At 27.5% G+C, this 21234-nt stretch overlaps 1 protein-coding gene across 1 annotated transcript; it reads left to right on the forward strand.

Moving 5' to 3' along the window:
* The first annotated feature begins 420 nt into the window (after positions 1–420).
* LOC119606919 lies at positions 421–15698 on the forward strand. The gene is made up of 7 exons (XM_037960586.1): positions 421–808; positions 10365–10448; positions 10543–10680; positions 10761–10900; positions 10969–11334; positions 11398–13198; positions 13257–15698. The coding sequence occupies exons 1-7, from the start codon at positions 644–646 to the stop codon at positions 13401–13403; spliced, it is 2841 nt and encodes a 946-aa protein (XP_037816514.1). The 5' UTR covers positions 421–643; the 3' UTR covers positions 13404–15698.
* Positions 15699–21234: the final 5536 nt, after the last annotated feature.

The raw sequence follows: 21234 nt of genomic DNA on the forward strand, positions 1-21234 counted from the left end.
AAAGGAGAATTTACTCGAAAATTTTCTATAAAAAGAGAATTATTCGAATATTTTCTATAAAAATTTAATTAAAAAAAAAAATTCTATAAAAGAAGAGGATTTTTAAATATATTCTGTAAAAGAAGAGAAATTTTAAAAATGTTTCTTTAAAAAAGAGAATTTTTCGAAAAATTTCTATAAAAAATAATTTTTGAAAATTTTCTCTAAAAAGATAATTTTTCTATATTTTGACTTATTAGAAAGTATTTTTATAAAATAATTAATTTAAACTCATTTCCTTTGTTGCTTTAAATCAAATACCACAATACAATCAATTAGTTAAGCAAACTTTTATTATAACAAAATATTCAAAATATTTACACTTAACAAAAACATATCAACTAATTACTATTTTTCTCCCTCTCTTTTTTTTCGTTTCAGATGTTGAAATAACCATAATTTTCAAATAATTATAATTAAGTCAACAACATTGAACAAATTCATTCACAAAAAAGGCACGACTACCAGGAACAATAAAACCCTCTTTCCAAAAAGAAAACAGAAACAAAAGAACTATTTGAAATTCCACCCAAAATAAACCCAATCCAGCTGAAGTATCAAGGAAAATTCTATACACAGAGATCCCCACAAATAGAAAAACAAAATGAACGAAAAATATTCAATAAAACTGTTGCCGTTAGCGGCTCTACTAGTCATGAGTTGTCTACAATTTGTTAATGTAACAGCACAATCGAATTATGTGCAACATGGTGATAGTGGAAACTATACAACAAATGGTTTACCCGAGGAAGCCACGCTCGATGGAAAGGTAAGAGAGATAGAACAAAAGAACAATAACAACAAAATCATCTAAGTATTTATCTGCCTAGACATAAAACAATGTAAAATTGAGTTTGATCATATTTTCATATTCTAACATCTAACATGACATGTTGTCAGTTTCTATGGAAATTTATCACAACAACAACTGCAACAACATCAACTACTACAGCAACATTATGTTAGCAATCGTATAAATCTGTTGTTACTGTTTGTTGTCCTGACTGAATGACTAAAGTGTACATCATCGTATTGCCAGGTTTATTTCAGTTTTTGTTTCATTTGACTCGTATGATGTCTCGGTTGGATGTGGATTGTTTAGTTGGTTGCAAATATCATTTCTGTTTTTTTAACCATAATTTCTCGTATGTCACCACATTCAATGGTGGCATATTCAAATTTATGTTAGATTTTAAATAGGAATACACTGAAAAAAAAATTAAAATTGTTGGTTTTTTATAGAAAAATTTCTTTGCAATCGAAATTTTTGGAAAATTTCTTTTTATAGGTTTCAAAGAATTTTCTATTGATTTAAAAAATTCTCTTTTTATAGCAAATTTTTTGAAAGAAAACATCACTTTTAATAGAAAATTTTCAGATTTAGTTTAAAATTTTCTTTTTCTGTAACAAAAATATTATGCATATTTTCATTTGCATGCATTTTTTTGTATAAAAATGTCTAAATTGATATTGTATTGCATATAAAATAGTACTTTTAGCCAAGCCTATAATTTGTTTTTCTCGACTTTTTTCTCCTTGTCTACACGTCCATAAAGTTCATAGACAGGCTATAAAATCATATGCAAAAAACAACTCACATCAAGAAAAGCAACAGACAAACGTTCTAAAGAATTTATTATAATATTTTTCCATTCTCACATTCTCTTACGTAGAGACATTTGGCCACAAAACAATTCGTGTATTATAATAATTTTATTAAAAAATAAAATTTTATTACCGAGATTTTTTTTATGTTGTTTTCAAATGTAATATTTTTTTTATTTATTTTTTCATATGTGCAGTTTGAATTTTTTTATGTCTCATTTCAAACGGAGCATGTACGTGGACGTATTAATGTCTTTGATTAGAAAGAACTGATGTTAAAATATTTTTTTGTTTTTATTTTATCGGTTTTGTACAATTAACTTTATAGGTATGACTACTTGTGTGGGGGAGTAGATTGTAACTGGTTGTACAAGAATATAATTTTTATGACTGGTTATTTTTAATAAAGATTTGCAAAAATTTAATAAAAAATAATTAAATTTTGGAATATTGTTAAAAATTTTGATTTTGCTTAGAAATAAATACGAAAGTGTGATATGTGTCCTCTTTAAATAATTGCGACAGTCATTATAAAAATCGACTCTGAGCCAATGTTCCTCTGTTCATTATGATCAACTCACAGGGAATTTTTTGATAATTTTTTATAACATGATACTTTTACAAAGATTTTCTATAAAAAAAAAAAATTAAAATTTTCGAAAATTTTTCTATAAAAAAGAGAATGTTTCAAAAAAATTTTTCAAAAATTTTCTATTAAAAAGATAATTTTTCAAAAAAAATGTCTATAAAAAAGAAAATTTTCTATAAAAAAGAGAACTTTTCAATAACTTTTTTTATAAAGAAGCGATTTTTTCGAAGACCTTCTATGAAAAGAGAATTATTCGAATATTTTCTATAAAAAGACAATTTTTAAAAAAATTTCTACATGAAAAGATTATTTTTCAAAAAGTTTTTATAAAAGAAGAGAATTTCTCAAAAATTTTCTATAAAAGAAAAGATTTTTAAAAAATTGTCTATAAAAGGAGTGAGTTTAAAAAAATGTATTAAAGAAGACATTTTTTTCGAAAAAATTATATAAAAGAAGAGAATTTCTCGAAAATTTTCTATAAAAAGAGAATTTTTCGAAGATTTTCTATAAGAAGAGGATTTTTCGAAAATTTTCTATTAAAAGAGAATTTTTCAAAAATGTTCTATTAAAGAAGAGTTTTTTAAAAATATTTGTATAAAAAAGAAAATTAAAATTTCTATAATAGATGATTTTTTTTTTTTGAAAATTCTCCAAAAAATAAGATATTTTATTCCAAAAATTTCTATAAAAGAAGAGAATTCTTGGAAAATTTTCTATAAAATGAGAATTCTTCGAAAATTTTCTATAAAAAGAGAATTCTTCGGAAATTTTCTATAAAATCTGAATTTTTCGAAAATTTCCATAAAAGAGAATTTTTGAAAATTTTCTATAAAAAAGAAAATTTTCGAAAAAAAGAATAAAAGAGAATTTTTAAAAATTTTTCTATAAGAATTTTTTTCTGTAAAAAGAACTTTTCGAAATTCTATAAAAAAGAAGTTTTCGAAAATATTCTATAAGAAGAGAATTCTTCGGAAATTTTCTATAAAATGAGAATTTTTCGAAAATTTTCTATAAAAAGAGAATTCTTCGAAAATTTTCTATAAAAAGAGAATTCTTCAAAAAAATTTCTACAAAAAGAGAATTCTTCGAAAATTTTCGATAAAATGAGAATTTTTCGAAAATTTCCATAAAAGAAAATTTTTTGAAAATTTTCTATAAAAAAAGGAATTTTCGAAAAAAGTAAATTTTTTAAAATTATTCTATAAGATTTTTTTCTATAAAAATAACTTTTCTAAATTCTATAAAAAAGAACTTTTCGAAAATTTTCTATAAAAAGAGAATTTTTTTAAAATTTTCTACAAAAAAATAAATTTTTTTCGAAAATTTTCTATAAATTGAAATTTTAACATTTTCTTTAAAAACAGTATTTTTTGAAAATTTTTTATAAAAACAGAATTTTTCGAACATTTTCTTTAAAATTTTTCCAAAAACTGAATTTCATTTAAAATGTATTTTCATAATCTATGTTGAGGGTTTTCACCCCTTCAGTATCAAAATACAAAATTCGAACTGAAGTATTTGCATTTCTTCTTTCTGAAGTCTTTGCAATGCCACAGTAAAACCACCTGTACTCAAAACAAATATGTTAAAACATTTTCTCAAAATTTCCAATTCCAGAAATTATGCAGATTAATATTATTATGTTATTTATGTTAATCAAAATTCAAAAGATTAAATCTTACTCTGCTTTAAAAACAGCTTAAAGGAACTTTGTGAAATTTGAATATTTCAACACACTAATTTATTCAAATAAACAGTTAAGTAAAATATTTTTAATTTGTTAACCTTAAATGAGGGAATATAAAAAAAGATAAATCTTAAATTTATATTAGAGAAATATTTGAAAAATAAAAATATTTTATTTAATGCTTACAATTACGCAAATAATTTTAAATTATATATTACATTAATTTAATATGCAAAACACAATTAATTACATTGTCTAATGAAAAGAAAATCAATTGTAATTGCTGCTCCTTAAAAATTCTAGGTACATGCTATACTAAGAAATTTAACAGTACTTAGAATAGCAAATACCTGTAAAAGTGGTATTTTCCAAATCAAAAACAAGCCAAAGTACTTTTAATTGTATTTTTTCTATCAAATTTAAAAATAATTCATATGCTTACCAAGAAAAAGCGGGTATGAATGAAAGAAAGAATAAAGAAACTGAATTAAAATTCCCTATAAAATCCCATCACTTTAATTTAAGCATGTAATTATAATTCCCGCAATACTGAAATGTTAAGTAATTACAAAACAACATACATATCGTAGAAATACAACATAACTGTCGCTGGCAAACAGCTGAGGTACAAACTGAATGACTCTGCCTTGCACTTGTCAGTGTTTTCATTATGAGGAAAACTCTGCATATTGTTACAAATTTAAAAAATAGCGGGAGAAACAGCGAACAATAGTTAAAGTTGCAGTGGGACTAGAAAAAAGCAAACTTAAGAAAATTTCTGAAAATTTTTCGTTTTAGGTCAATACATTTTTCTACAAAATTATAGAATTTAAAAAAATTCTCTTTTGATAGAAAATTTTCGAAAAATTCTCTTTTCATAGAAATTTTTCGAAAAATTCTCTTTTTATAGAAAATTTTCGAAAAATTCTCTTTTTATAGAAAATTTTCGAAAAATTCTCTTTTTATAGAAAATTTTCGAAAAATTCTCTTTTTACAGAAAATTTTTTAAAAATTTTCTTTTTATAGAAAATTTTTGAAAAATTCTCTTTTTATAGAAAATTTTCGAAAAATTCTCTTTCTTATAGAAAATTTTCGAGAAAATTCTCTTTCTTATAGAAAATTTTCGAGAAAATTCTCTTTCTTATAGAAAATTTTCGAGAAAATTCTCTTTCTTATAGAAAATTTTCGAGAAAATTCTCTTTCTTATAGAAAATTTTCGAGAAAATTCTCTTTCTTATAGAAAATTTTCGAGAAAATTCTCTTTCTTATAGAAAATTTTCGAGAAAATTCTCTTTCTTATAGAAAATTTTCGAGAAAATTCTCTTTCTTATAGAAAATTCTCTTTCTTATAGAAAATTTTCGAGAAAATTCTCTTTTTTATAGAAAATTTTCGAGAAAATTCTCTTTTTTATAGAAAATTTTCGAAAAATTCTCTTTTTTATAGAAAATTTTCGAAAAATTCTCTTTTTTATAGAAAATTTTCGAAAAATTCTCTTTTTTATAGAAAATTTTCGAAAAATTCTCTTTTTTATAGAAAATTTTCGAAAAATTCTCTTTTTTATAGAAAATTTTCGAAAAATTCTCTTTTTTATAGAAAATTTTCGAAAAATTCTCTTTTTATAGAAAATTTTCGAAAAATTCTCTTTTTATAGAAAATTTTCGAAAAATTCTCTTTTTATAAAAAATTTTTGAAAAATCTCTTTTATAGAAAATTTTTGAAAAATTCTCTTTTCTTATAGAAAATTTTTGATAAATTCTCTATTTTTATAGAAAGCTTTCGACAAAATTATTTTTCTTATAGAAAATTTTCGAGAAAATTCTCTTTCTTATAGGAAATTTTCGAGAAAATTCTCTTTCTTATAGGAAATTTTCGAGAAAATTCTCTTTCCCATAGAAAATTTTCGAGAAAATTCTCTTTCTTATAGGAAATTTTCGAGAAAATTCTCTTTCTTATAGGAAATTTTTGAGAAAATTCTCTTTCTTATAGGAAATTTTTGAGAAAATTCTCTTTCTTATAGAAAATTTTCGAGAAAATTCTCTTTCTTATAGAAAATTTTCAAAAAATCTCTTTTATAGAAAATTTTCGAAAAATCTCTTTTATAGAAAATTTTCGAAAAATCTCTTTTATAGAAAATTTTCGAAAAATTCTATTTTTCCTAGAAAATTTTCGAAAAATTCTCTTTTAATATAAAATATTCGAAATATATTTCCAAACAATTCCTTTTTTATTAAAAAAAAAATCAGAAAACTCTTCTAACAGAATTGAATAATTCTTGTTTCAAATATTTTTCTAATTCTATTTTGTGTCCGTAAACTTTTTCCCTTAACTGTATATTTTTCAGTTAATAAATGAAAATATCAGCAGTAGTATCTATTATGTAAGTCATTATACTCTCATTGTACATTATATCTAGTAGTTTTGTTTCCCAACAGAATGTTACATTGCGCGATTTTTTCATTCATTGAATAAATCTATTACTCTTACTCCTTCCTTGCCGAAGCATCCACAAAATATTACAATCGTTATAAACTGGAGCATATTTTAGTAGTGTGATGCTAATTAAAATAAATGACTGTAATACTAAATTACAAAATAAGTAAAATTGTATTTGCTAGTCTTCGTCGCTATTTAATAAACCAAATGAATTGAGAGTAGTAATTGTGGCAAAGAGGTAATACAATAAAGACTTTTCAATGTCTTTTGGTAATGTTAAAGTATAAAATTGAAGTGTTTGTTTTTTACTCAAAACGTATTACTCTTTAATAATATTTTCAAAGAATTTTTTGTTTATTTTTTTTTAAGTTGTATCTTCTTAGTTCTTCAACTTAAGTAAGTCTGAATAAAAGGTAAAAAAAAATGCATAAATTAAATTCTAACATTGATTTCTGGAATTTCATTTTACACACTACACTCCCACCCATTTACATGGTAAATAAGCCTTTTGGCAGAAAAACACATCTGTATAGATTGTGTATGTTTTTTTTCTTACTGTTTTAACTTTAACTTAAATTTGCATACCAAACACGTTTCTTAAACATACATTTCAATTTTTCGAATGTTTTTCTACCATTTTTAAATATGTATTTGGTATTCATACATTGATTTCAGCAAAAAGGAGAAAAAAAACAAAAAAAAAAAAAAAATTATAAACAGCTTAATATTGGCACTACACTTAAAGTTTAATTTATATGTTATGCGCCCTACATCCTGTGTATTGAGACTGGAAATTTATTAAAGAACATTTAAAATTTATTTAACGTTTTCTTATTGTATAATTTTTTTAATTACTTGTTTCTTCTTTTGTAATTGAGCGCTTGATGGACATTTAGCTGTAGTGTTTAAAATCTCAATTAATTAGAAAACGAGTTTTTTTGTTTAATTGTTGTCGTTAAGTTAAACTAAACAAATATTAATTAGTTGAAAAGCTTGTTAAGTATTTATTTAATTTAAACTTGATGACTTTTATGCACTTTAAATGATAATGATGCAAATCTTATAATTTTAATTCAATTTTATTCTGCTAAATTATCAAGGTTATATTAAATTCAAATGCATAATCCAGATGTTGCATTTAAGGTTATAGATTTTCACCAAAATGCTTTAACTTTAGAGCAAAACAACCCAGGAAAAACTTACATTAAGAAGTAATGAGTTAAAAAGCTACTAAAACCTCTTTTCACTACTTCTTCATTAGTATTTTAAGTAATTATTTTAACACGGTGATGTCATTGGAGGCAAGTACTTCCACGCTCGCTTACAAATAGAGAGTTAAAGAAGTACTTACAATTTCTCTTACAAAACAGTTGTTGAGTAAGTTGTTTTGTTTTTTAATAATAAAAAGAGCCAGCTAGAATACGAACCAGGGACTTCGGACTTCGGCAATTAAGTAAAATGTGCAAACAAAATAACAAAGCCGAAAATAAAGTACTTCTATATCAGAACAGAAGAAAGTCATTACTAGAGTACTTCTATGTAATGCAGACGGTAAATAGTAGTCATTGAAAAGTAAGAGGTTATGGAAGTACAACCCATTACCGAGTTTTTGCTGGGAAACTGACAACAAATTAGGGTAAGAAATTCCAATAATATTTTTTTTGTGGTAAACTTCTAAGGAGAATGGAACTACGACAAAATAGATCCCAATAATGGTTGAGAAATAGAACAGATTTTAGTACCACAAATTTCTTTTTTACATAACATTATCAATAGATTTTAATTGTCGAAAAAAAATTTTTTTATAGAATATTTTCTAAAATTTCTATTTTTAAAGAATATTTTCGAAAAGTCCCCTTCTTTATAGAAAATTTTTGAAATTTTTTTTTTTCTTTACAATATATTCAAAAAACACTTTTTTCTATAGAAAATATTCGAAAAATTATCATTTCTGTAGAAAAAAATCGAAAAATTCTCTTTATTTGAAAATTTTCAAAATATTCTCATGTAGAAAATTATCGAAAAATTATTTTCTTCATAGAAACTTTTCAAAAAAAATCTCTTTTTTATAGAATATTTTCGAAAAATTTTCTTTTTTATAAAAAAAATTTAAAAAATCTTCTCCTTTTATAGAAAAGTTTTAAAAAGTTCTTATTTTATAGAAAATTTTCAAAAAATTCTATTTTAAAGAAATTTCAAATAATTCAACTTTTTTATAGGAAATGTTAGTCAAATTATCATTTAAAGCTGTTTTTTCTAAAAGTCATATTTTCCATAGAACATTTTCGAAAAATTCTCTTTTCTATGGAACATTTATCAATAATACAGAAAAAAAAATTGTACATCTATAAGAGATGGTCCTAGTTTGCTTTCGGTCGAAATGGCTGATACTTCACACTTTGTTGAAACCGAATGCTAAATACAAGAAACACCCATTCTCAGAGAAAGACCCAGACACGTAGAATTAATGAATATGAGAATAAAGCTAAAACTTGGCAGCCCATAGCCGATCCAACTTTTAATGTTAATATATGCAATTATCCCATCGACTGTGAACAGCAACATTGGGAGAATTTCCCAGATATTTCTAGAGTTTTTGGTCTAATTTCGACATCCAAAATGTAAGATCCGCATTGTCCCATGAAACACAAAAACCACCCTGGACACTGAATTCTCAATACTTTTCTGAATTCTCAATACTTTTCTATAAGAGTCTTAGATTATATAAGATATTTAAAAGCTCTGTATTCTTAGATAAAGGGAGAAACAACACTTTCTTTATATAATATTTCTTAACAATGTTTAGCTCATCGTCAAGTCGATTACGATCAATACACAATACCCTATCACTATTTAAACCAGAAAATATCTATCTCTGTAAAATTTCCTCTAGTAAACAGACATTCATTCATTAATTTCCAATATATGTATGTATAAACACTTGAATGTAGACGTGTCTTTACATACATACGTAAATAAATATGTATGTAAATAATGTATGTATTGTAGTATAAAAGTGTGAATGCATGTAAAGGATTGATATGACCAACAATATTTTTGTTGTTGATTTTCCCACAGGTCTGCAACAACAAATTAAACATAACATTTGAATTTTACCAATAACAATTTTTGTTGTTTTTGGAATTTTTGCAATATGGGTATTTGTGTGATTTTTGTTTGTAGTAGAGTTAAACTACAATTGTCAACATTCAAAATATATTTGGCTTTCACTGCGTATAGCTAATAAAAATACATACATAGTTGTTGCTAAAAAAAAATTATGACTACTCTTAGTTTCTAGGGTTTCATGCCAATATACGCTAAAATTTACAAAAAATTTACTGCATCTAATATGTATCTATGTATGTGTATGACACATATGTAAATATATTGGTTTGCCAAAAAATTGTATTTTGTTCAAAATGTAAATTATATATCTAAAGCCGGAAATTTTAAGCAAAAATTACTTGTTTAGGAAATGACAAAATAATAAATATTGGACTATAGACTGACTATTGCGATTTTGTTTCTTCTTCCACATTTTGTGAAGTTTATGAAGTGTGTGGTCTTGCCAACAATTTTTTCCAAGGAAAAATATGCAAATATTTATGACAGTTGGTATGTTTTTTACATTAACGTTTTTACGAGTTTTTAAGTAAATATTTACATTAAAATGTGGGAACTTTTTATGGCCACACTTGAGTGTTAATATTTTCAATATTATCAAATAATATGAGAGTTGTGGTACAAATGGAAACGTCAAATGAATGCATGTAACATTTTGTATTGATGTGGAGAAGTTAATACTAATATGATCTATACTGCAGACTTTAAGGTTATTGACACGGAAGCAAAGACATGCCTGCAGAAGAAATTTTCCCCTAGATCTTGATTAAGTTTTGATATAGAAATTTTAAAGTCACAGTATACCATATTCTTCTTTATCCTCTAAATTTAATTCCAAATTTAAGAAATAATTTATATATATATTTTCCTTATTCTATTCACAGGTTACCAAACTAGACGATATTAGTCCTTTGATATTTTTAAATCGTACAAAAGCAGCCCTTAATTGTGCGGCCGGTTCTATGCAGGTTTGTTTTTCCAACTACTCCTCCTTCAAATAACTTTTAATATTATAAAATATTAATTACAATTAAATTAAATTAATTACTTGCACACCAATAGGTTGATATGAAATTTAATGAACCCTTTCATGGTATTATACAAGCTGATTACGATCGTAGCAGTGCTTGTCGTGTTAATGGTAAAGGTGCATTAACGTACAGATTGGAATTGCCATTGAAAGGATGTGGCACTCTGCAGGTATTAAAATGGAAAATAATTGCTTTAATATGCATTCAAATGTAATAATAATTAATTTGTATATTTTACAATTAACCTAGAATCCAACACGTGTTTTTACCAATAATATTATTGTACGTTTTCATGCCAATTTGGAAATGGATGGTGATGAGATTATAACAATAGTATGTCGTTATCCCCCACCAATACCATCACTGCCACCTGCCTTACCAGCTCCCATGTATGTTCTCAATTACAGTTATAATTGTTAATAAAATAAATAAATTTATTGTTCTTTATCGTTTAAAGCTTAAATCCCATTGCTGCTGGTACTGTGGTCCAACCGCCTTTGAAGGGTATTCAAATCCTTATGATTATTTGTGCTATTATGTTCTTGACTTTATTGTTGTTGGGTTTGGCCGTTTCATATTATTGCTTGCGTAGCCGTCCTATACCAGTGGTTCGTCGTCTTCCTATGTCAATGGGAAGTGGTTCAGAAATTACTAAACTCAGTGGCAGTAGTTTGGGTGGTATTGGAGACTTTGAAGGTGTTAAAATACCTAGAGCCCATGCCCCCTTAAATACGGTTCATAGTTCGTCGGGTAGTGAGGGTGCTTTGATACCTTCCGACTATCCCAGCGAATCGCATTCGGAAATTGAAGAAATCGATACGAGGTAAGTTGAGATATGAAACTTAATTTTTTGTTATATATGTTTAACAATATTTCCTTCTTCTAGATCCCTGCCTTTCAGCTCAGCTGGAAGTTTCGAAAATCGTGCTTTTGTCCAAGAGACTTCAAGCATTTATAGCGATCATTATGGTCATACACAAGAGGTACAAGCTGCCAATGCGGTGGCTACTGCCATACCTCGTCATCCCATTGCCATCAAAGAAACCTCATCGCCGAAATTCGATGTTCAAGTACGTGTTAAGAAATCACCACCCCCACCACCTTCACCACAAACTTCGGATACCGAAAGTGTGGCTACACTACGTCCCGATCGCAATAATCTCTCTACAATTATGGAAACTCACGAAGACCGTGAAAGTATTGTTACAATGGAATCACTGCCAGATCAAGAGGAAACTGTACACACCCAATTTGTCTACACACCCGATATACACTCTGCACCCCAACATTCTGAAATTACAGTGCCACCACCACCACAACCTGTGTTCTCCGTCTATACTCGTACGCATCATGAAGTGGTTGATGGTCGTCCTGAAACCTGGTCTGATTACACAGATGGTCCTGCTTTGAGTGAAATTACCGATGTAACTTCTCGTGCTCCTGATTTGCATTCGGTGGCTGAAATGGTTGATACATCACACTTTGTCGAAACGGAATATATACCACCAGAACCACCAATTGTCATTAAGAAACCTCAGATAACCTCTCACACTGTGGATGATGTTTATTTGCGTACCATTACTGAGAAGAAGACTATTGAAGATATTGAGTCTCATAAACGTAAGATTACTGAATATAAGGCTAAAGCTAAGCCACTGCCACCACCCATACCCGATCCAACTTGGGATGTTAAGATACGCAATTATCCCACCGAACGTGAACAGCAACAATGGGAGAATTTCTCAGATATTTCTAGCGTTTCTGGTCTAACTTTGACTCCCAAAATGGAAAGATCTGAGTTGTCATTGCCTCCCATGAAACACACCGAACTACCACAACAGATCTATGATAATAAACAGCAATTGACCAGCCCTCAATTGGTGGGTAATATGAAACCCATTGAAATACCACCAGCCGATAAGGCTGTACCCAACTGGGATGTATTGATAAGAATCTTAGAAGAACCAGAAATGTCAGAAGCTGATGATGCTAGTTCTGTGCACTCAAGTGTACATCCTTTGACACGCTATCTTAGCTATGATGACAAAACCAAATGGAAGGAAATTATTACCACTGAATCCTCATTGCGTACCATGTTAACCGAGGCTGTGGTTAAGGAAGATTTCGAACGTATACGTTCGGATACTAGATATGAGCGTATATTTGAACCTCAAGCTTGGGATGTTATCATACGTATTTTGGCTCCTCCCTCAGATGATGAAGGGGATGTTGAGCTCAGAGCTCCTAAGCGCGGCAAGAAGACCCAACCTTGGGATACACGTTCCAGACGTAGCTCTCTACCTACTCTCTATGAATATGATAGTGATGGTGGTTCTAGTGTACGTACCATACGCATGGATCCTTCAATGCCCATCAATCCTAATGCCTTTAATACACAACGTTCCAGAAGATCTTCACGCACTTCTTACCACACCGATCACAATGATTTCCGTTCCATGTCTGAGGTGACCGTAGACTTTGGTAGATTAGACAATATGTCCAATGCTAGTTCATATTATCCCATGCAATATGATGACGATGATATGTCCGAAAGACGTTCATTCCACAGATCTGTAAGTCATCCTTCGTTGGCTCGATCAAACAGTGAATTCACCGAACACTGGGCAGCACCAGAAGATATGTCATCACCAGAGGGAACTCCAACACCAAGAAGATCACAAAAATTGGTAAGTGTAGGGGATAATATAACTTTAGCAGTAATTTAAGAGTTCTATATAACTTTAGACCACCTTCCAACCACGCGGAGTGCCAGCTCCACCACCACCACCCCGTGCCGGACGTATGGTAGCACAAACGCAAAGTGAATATGTTGAGACAAGACGTACTTCATCCTACCGCACCGATGCTGAACCTAGACCTAGAGAATGGTAAAATTACTTAAACTCCCAGAAGATGTAAAAATATTAGAAGCGGCAGGAACCGCTAGATAAGAATTAAATGAGACAAACTTCCAGCTTACAGTTCTCTTAATGCCTCCCTATCTCTCATATGGGTTTTAAAATAATGCTCTAGTTTTTACACTGGTCTTAAATAAAACTTAATTTTTCTTTACGTTCTCTTTCTCTCTCTCTCTATCTCTTATTTGATTTAGTTTGCTTTTTCTTGCTTTGTTTAACAATTTTGCTTTGCTTTTTAATGCTACTTATACACTGAGAGAAATTTAGTTTTACAAATAATTTCTAACACAAGTGCCAATTGACTCAAATAATTAAACAAAAATATAACATATATTTAATAAAATAAAATAAATATATATGTATTTAAAACAAATCTTTTCTTGAATTGATATTTGAAGTTTAGTTTTTAAAATTTTATTTTATTCAAATTTATAAATATGAGCAGTTTGTAGATTTAATAAAAATTTTTATGCGTTTTTCTATAATAACTTTCGATTAGTTTAAGTTTAGCTATTAAAACATTTTGTAGAAATTTTCTTTGTCATAATAATTTTTCTTAGTCAAACTGGAAAAATATACGTCACTCAAAACTTAAGGTGAAAATGCTGTAATAATTATATTGTACAAAATTCGAAATAATTTAGCAAACTTTTTTCTAGAAGATCTTATTTTGACCTTAATTTTAGAAATTTAAATTTATGTGAGAAATTTACTGACATTTTGGTTTAATCCGTAAAGAATTTAATGTTCTAAAATTTAATGTCTACGGGGCGTATGATTAATATTAATTTCGAGTTATTTGAGAAAAATAACTATAATTTTGTTAAGAATATTGCTATTTTTATCAATGATATGCCATTTTAAAAATAAGACTCCGGTTGATATCTGGTATATTTACATCAATTTTTAAAATGTTTCCATGTATGAGAGATATTATATAGATTACAGAACATATTATTTAAACTTTTAAAAATTATGAGTTTTTATTCAAATAATTTAAAGTTAAATATCTTTCATTTACCTTAAATTTAAGAGTGATACCGTTTATCATTTGTCAGAAAAATTAGGCTTAAACTTTTGTTTAAATGTCCATGAAAATATATCATTTATTACAACCCTTATCATTGTCTATTTAGACAGTTAATCAAAACAACTGTCATTGAACTTATATCTGGGAAAACAGAAATTTACTCTTGTTAGTAACTGATAAAATTTCATTTTATTTTATTGATTTAAATTTTATACTCAACTTTTTTTGGGAAATTTTAAAAGCATATGGCTTAATTTTTTTCTGGTTTCTAAAAACATAAAATTGGGGCAAAATGTGGAAAATATAATTGAAAAACCTTTTTATGTAAATGTTGCCAAAGATAAAAAAGTTAATGATGGTTTCAACAACCATCAACATAATTTTTCATTTCTTTTGTATTTGTTTGATGATGAGGTAAAACTTTTGTAACCAACAAACCCACTAATGGTAACAACATACTAAGTATAAAGTTTAAAGGCTAAAAACCTTGGCCAAAACAAAAAAATGTTTCCCTTAAGCAACAGAGACACACACATACACATATACACAAATTATGACTAAATGTAGTTGAAATATAACAAACAAAAAAACATGTAGACAGCTAACTTTAAGAATTACATATGGCTGGTGAAATATTGAAACCATGTAACTGACATATTTTTTTCTAACAAGGGATAATGAATTCAAATAATTTATGTTATATGAGAAAGATTATTGATATCTTTGTCTTATATTCGCAAATATATGTTAGTTATGTGATAACAAAATTTCATTATCCAATATAAAAACAACATAAAATGTTGTCTTTTTACGATTATAAATGAGGGTCAGAGCTTAGAAGAATTTGCCGTCATTATACGCATTTTTAAGTCAAATTCATGGACAGCATTAGTGGAAACGGAAATGAATGTCTTGTTCTTTAGGAACGCACCTAAGCGAAAAGTAGCACTTAAACTTGTTGAAATGCTTTAAGTTGTAAAAATAAAGTAACTTAAATTATTTATTATGCTAACAAAAGAAAAGAAAAATAAAACAGCAAAAAAAAAAAAACATATAATAAATTAAATAAAAATGCGTGACAACAACAATTAAGTAACAGGCGGAAAAAAAAAAGAAATTAAGGCATAAACAGTTGACAATCAAACAAATAAGGTCGGTCTACAGAAGAGAAAAGTATTAAATTGCGGTTAGAAAAATTTCCATATTTAAACCTACTAAAGTCACAAAAATAATTAAAAACTGAAAAAGAAAAAAAAAAACTAATTCTTGCCAATTGACAAAACAGACGCCACAGCATTTTCATATTAAGTTTTAAAACATTAAATTCAGCTCTTTTCAATGTATTCATGTTATTTAAGCAAATTGAAATGAATTTTTGGAAACAGCTGAATTGCTTTAACCTTTTTTTAAATAATTTTTTAAAAAAATATATAAAATATTATCAATTAGGTGGTGGGGACCTTAAAGCAATTTAATTTTTTTTAAACCTTTCTAACTAAAATTGTAATATTTTTTATAATTCTTAATTATACAAATAAATGAATAAATATATAAAACTACACAAATAAACAAAGTATTAAATACTACCTTAAATAAACAACAAATAAAAAATATATAAAAAATTAATAAATTTAATTTTATAATATAAAAAAACTGTCCTTTAATTATTAAAAAAAACAAATATGTGTTCTTTAAAAAATTAAAAAAAAAAAAACAATAATTTATAAAAAGTTTCTTTAAAAAATTCACAAATACTTATATATAAATTAAGAAAAAAATTAATAGCAAATAATTACTATTAATATAAAAACTACTTTAAATTAAATTTTGCAATTAAAATTGTAAAACAAATTAAATTTTTAATTATTAAATAAAATTTATAAAACGAGAAAAAATTACTAACAAATATTTGTGTTTTTCTTTCAAATACATACATATATCTTTATAGTTCTGGCAATAAATTCCAGACATATTTATTTGTTATCTAACAAAATATTTAAGTTATTTTACACCTGCATAATAAATAAACTTTTAAATAGAATTTTTAATACGTATGAATTTTGCCCAGTAGTTATGGGAGGAGTCAATGTATCCATTTGGAAAAGTGTATATTTTTTACTTTGTATCAAATGAAACTAAATCGTTACTTTATTACTACCAAGTAATGCAGAAAATCATCACTGTCCTATATCCAAGTAATGCTTAGAGACAGCACAACTTCACTTTAATATTCCTAAGTAATTTAACGCTTTAAGATTCTTTCTATACTGTAAGGCTGATGTCAGAGTGGGCGCTACAAGCAATGCGAAGCTTGGCGCTACAAACCTTTTCTTCTGTTTTCCTATGTGTCATGTCAAAGTGAAAGCGAAGCTTGATGCGAGAGAACACAAGAAAAAGTTTGCAGCGCAAAGCTTTGCATCGCTTTTAGCGCCCACTCTGCCATCAGCCTAACTTAGGAAGTAGTAGCAGTATAGAACTGCAGGATTTTTTAAAAAAGTGTAGTAATAGAAAACAATATGCAAATATTCATATGTGTAAAAATGGTATTCAAATAAAGGACAATCTATCTCTAATAGTTAAGAAAAATTCAAAAAGGGACCATTAATATTTATGTACTTTTTCTGCCACAAAAACTTACAGACAATATACATACAGGTAAGAACAATCTTAAGAGAAAAGTTCAAAATTATGTAAATGACAGGGGAATTTAAATTTATAAGCTTTATAAAGATCAAAAGAAAAGTTTAGCTACATTTAAAAAGAAGTTTTTAAATAATCCCAAAAGAATTTTAAGGAATTCCTAAACAAAATGATTTATTAGATAGAGTTGTTAAATAATCAAATGCCGAGGAAGTAATAATAAATCTTATCTTATCTACTGCCGTAATATGAACTTTATATGTAAAGTTTTGAAGTTAATATTTTAAACAACTATGTAATACAACAGCTAATGAAATATACAGAGGACGAAAACATAATGATATATCTTATGAAGTTAAATTAACTTTGATAAGCAGAGGATAAGTTTTATAAATTTCAAATTGTGATTGACGAGGAGCGTAGTCCATATCTTCCAAAACAACTCGTAATTCATAAACGCAGAAAATACATTTCAATTATCAAATTAATTGAATCAAGCACGTTTTGTATCTATCAACAGAATAATGATATCAACTAAATTAAAGAAATAATCAAAACAATTAATATCAGTAATTAAACCAAACCAATTTATTAATCAAATGACTTCTACTGTTTGGTTGAAAATTTATTAGTACTCATGGAGAAAATCTAAAAAAAAAACAAGTAGAGTTTTACATTCGGCTATGACGAATCTTATATACACACCATTATATGTTGTAAAAAATTTGATTTATAAACAGTTTATAACATAAAAGTTTGTTTATCATTTTAAATCGGACATAGAGTCAATTTTGGGTCATTCCTCAAGAACATAGTAGAGAGATTTATGTCTAATTTTGTTGCTATACCAGCATTGTTGCGTCATTTCTGAACGTTAAAGTCATTTCCTGAAGAGGACCTTATATGAGGGATAGGGTCAGTTATGAACCGATCCACATAAAGCTTGCTAAAGTGATTTTGGTTCCCACAAAACTTGTTTACTGTGAATTTAATTTCTAAAGTAGTATTTCTAATATGTAATGATGTTCATTTTCTGAAGGGGACCTTATGTGAGGTGAAGTGTCAAATATCAGATCATAAAAGTGGGCAGAGGGAGTTTGGTTAATATAAACATTGTTTATGTAAAATTTAATCAATATTCTGTAATTTTTATGCCAGCTATGATCTTTAAAGTAATTTTCTGAAGGGGGCCTTTTATGGGAGGTAGGGACCTATCCTCATAAAACTTGATATAGAGATTTTTGTTCCCACGATATATTTGTATTGTGAATTTCATTGCTAAAATAGTCATTACGTGTTTAATAAGCGTTAAACACATTTTCTATGAGGGGTAGGTTATTTATGGACCGATCTTCATACAATTTTGTAAAGAGATTTCTTCTCACAAAATTTGCATTGGTTTGCATTGGTCATTTTAAGCCAGTTATGACTGTTTGAACCGTATACCGGGTCCATTTGCATAGGGGTGAAATCGTGTACCGATCTTGCCCATTATCATTATCAAATAAGTTGCATCAATAAAAAGAATCTGTGGAAAATTTAATCCTATGGTGTTTTCAACAGGCAGACGAACATTGCTAGATCGTTTTAGAATATAATGATTACCATGAATATATATACTTTTCTGGGTCTTATATCAATATTTCGATGTGTTACAAACGGAATTATAAAAACAATATACCCCCATTATCTGGAAGGAATGAAGAACTCCTCTGAACTCCTTTGGACAATTTTTGCTAGGACCAATAGGTGAAAAGTTCCACTCATTCGAATAAAACCCTGTATGACCAAAATGTCCAACTTTGACCCCCTCTAAGTCCGGCAGTTCTTGACCGATAGAGTTTAAAACTTGTGTCTGACCTACTATCCAATAATACTAACCTTAGTGTACCAAATTTCGTCAAAAGTTTTTGAGTTGGGCCACTTAACATGAAATTCCCCTATTTGTCTCTCCATCCTGGTATTTTGACCGATATTTATGCTCAAGTCATGAACATTAGGTACATAGTATCCATTTGAGCGCTTCTGCGACAGATACTTGAACGAAATCCCATTCGATAATGGATTTTTTTACAAGAAATGTTTTATGAAACCTTAGTATCAGCACTCTACTACTATTGTGTATCTATGAAGGCAACGGAATCGATTTGTGGCCACAAATCTTTGGTTCAATAATTCCGGATAAAATTCAATTTTGTATTAAAATTTCAAAAATTCTAATAACTTTGAAAATTTGCCACTAAGTAGGGAAATTAGATTAATATTACATTTCAAGTTCTTGTTAGCTTTAGAATGGGAGCCTGAATGGGAGCTCCATTTGAAGGATATCTGATCACTTATATTTGTATATTAAAATTTTTGATTTAAGACATATATGATAAACTCAACAAAATTTTAAATCTATAATTTTAAGATCTTAAAACTTAGAAAGAATGATTGATTTGAGGTAACGAATTTCATACGAAATGATAAATACTTGGTATCTATTTGGTTAGTCATATCTGTTGAATATACTAACAGATTATTAATAATACAACAGCCTGTTGAGTTATCTGTAAAAATGCAGATATGTATAAATAAATATTTTTGTGCCAATTTGTCTGTATATTGTACATATACATATTTATTATGTTTTACTTTTTTTCGGCAATACAAAAATATTTTGGCTTTTACATGTATATTATATTAAACATTTTAGTCTCCCCAGAGACATAATAAATAACATAAATTTTTTGCTTTTAGACTTACATTTACATTCCGGTTTAACTATGTTTCGTATGTAAATGCGAACTGACAAACAGACATATAACTCTTCATTGTTGTTAATGGAAGCCTTAAATTTTCGTTACATCTTTAAAACGGAAAAAGTAGTAGATAGAGGAAGTGAAGCACTAAATATTAAGATTATGAATAATAGAGGAAAAAAAAACAAAACACAATAGGAAATATTTGAAAACTAAGAAAAAAAACTGAAGGAAAAACTTTTCTATTGTTTGCAGCCTTAATCATTTGATTTACATGAGGCTTTTAGGTAAGAGTAAGAATTATACGCAAAAGGTTTTTTTATAAAATTCAAGGAAAATATTATAACCATGAATTGATGCTGTGGAAATCCTTACCTCTATATGTGTAGGTGTCCTTATTTTTTTATTTTTTTGTTTACACCTCACATACACATACTACATATTAACTATTAAATATTCATTTAATTGAAGAGGAAAAAAAGAGTATGTATATTTTTCTTACAGTTTTTGCCTTAAGGTTTCAATTTTATGTTATTAACCCCTGACAGTCAGGTAATTGCTTTCAATTTGCTTGAAGTGCTGTGAAAAAAGGTTAACAAACAACAATTGTATGAGTTATAGCAGGGTGGAAAAGCAGACATCAGTAAAAGAGAAATGTTAGGAATGGTAGAAATAAACATATTTGCGTAACATGACCTGATAAAATAAATTAAATTGATGGATAACTTTGTTTGTAGTAAACTCTTCTTCTTACTTGTATTTAAGAAATGTAACGTCTATTGACTAGTTTATAATTTGGAATATATGATAGTTTCTATAGCAGGATGTAGACTAATCTATAGTTCAGTCTATAGACCAGTCTATAGTTAGGACTATTAACCAGTCTATAGTTCAGACTATAGTCTATAGTTTAGTATAAAGATCTTCCTATATTTCAGAATATAGGCTAGTCTATATTTCAGGATAAATATTAGTCCATATTTCAGTTTACAATTCAGACTACAGACCCGTCAATAGACTACTATATAGTTTAGACTATTGACCAGTCTATATTTCAGACTAAGAGTTTAGTAATATGAATAATACACAAGTATATATGTATATAATCCAGCCAACAGCTCAGCATTAAGTCTAGTCAGACTATTGAACGGTCTATAATTCAGACTTAGTCTATAGTTTAGTATAATGATCTACTTATATTTCAGAATATTGGCTAGTCTATATTTCAAGCTAAATATTAGTCCATATATCAGTTTATAGTTCAGAACACAGACCAATCTGTAGACTATACAGTTTAGACTATTGACCAGTCTATATTTCAGACTAAGAGTTTAGTAATATGAATAATATACAATTATATATGTATATAATCCAGCCTAAAGCTCAGCCTT

This window comes from Lucilia sericata, unplaced genomic scaffold (genome assembly GCF_015586225.1).
Source record: "Lucilia sericata isolate MDLA Ls3-8-SP2 unplaced genomic scaffold, ASM1558622v1 Contig000635F_arrow, whole genome shotgun sequence".
NCBI lineage: Eukaryota > Metazoa > Arthropoda > Insecta > Diptera > Calliphoridae > Lucilia > Lucilia sericata.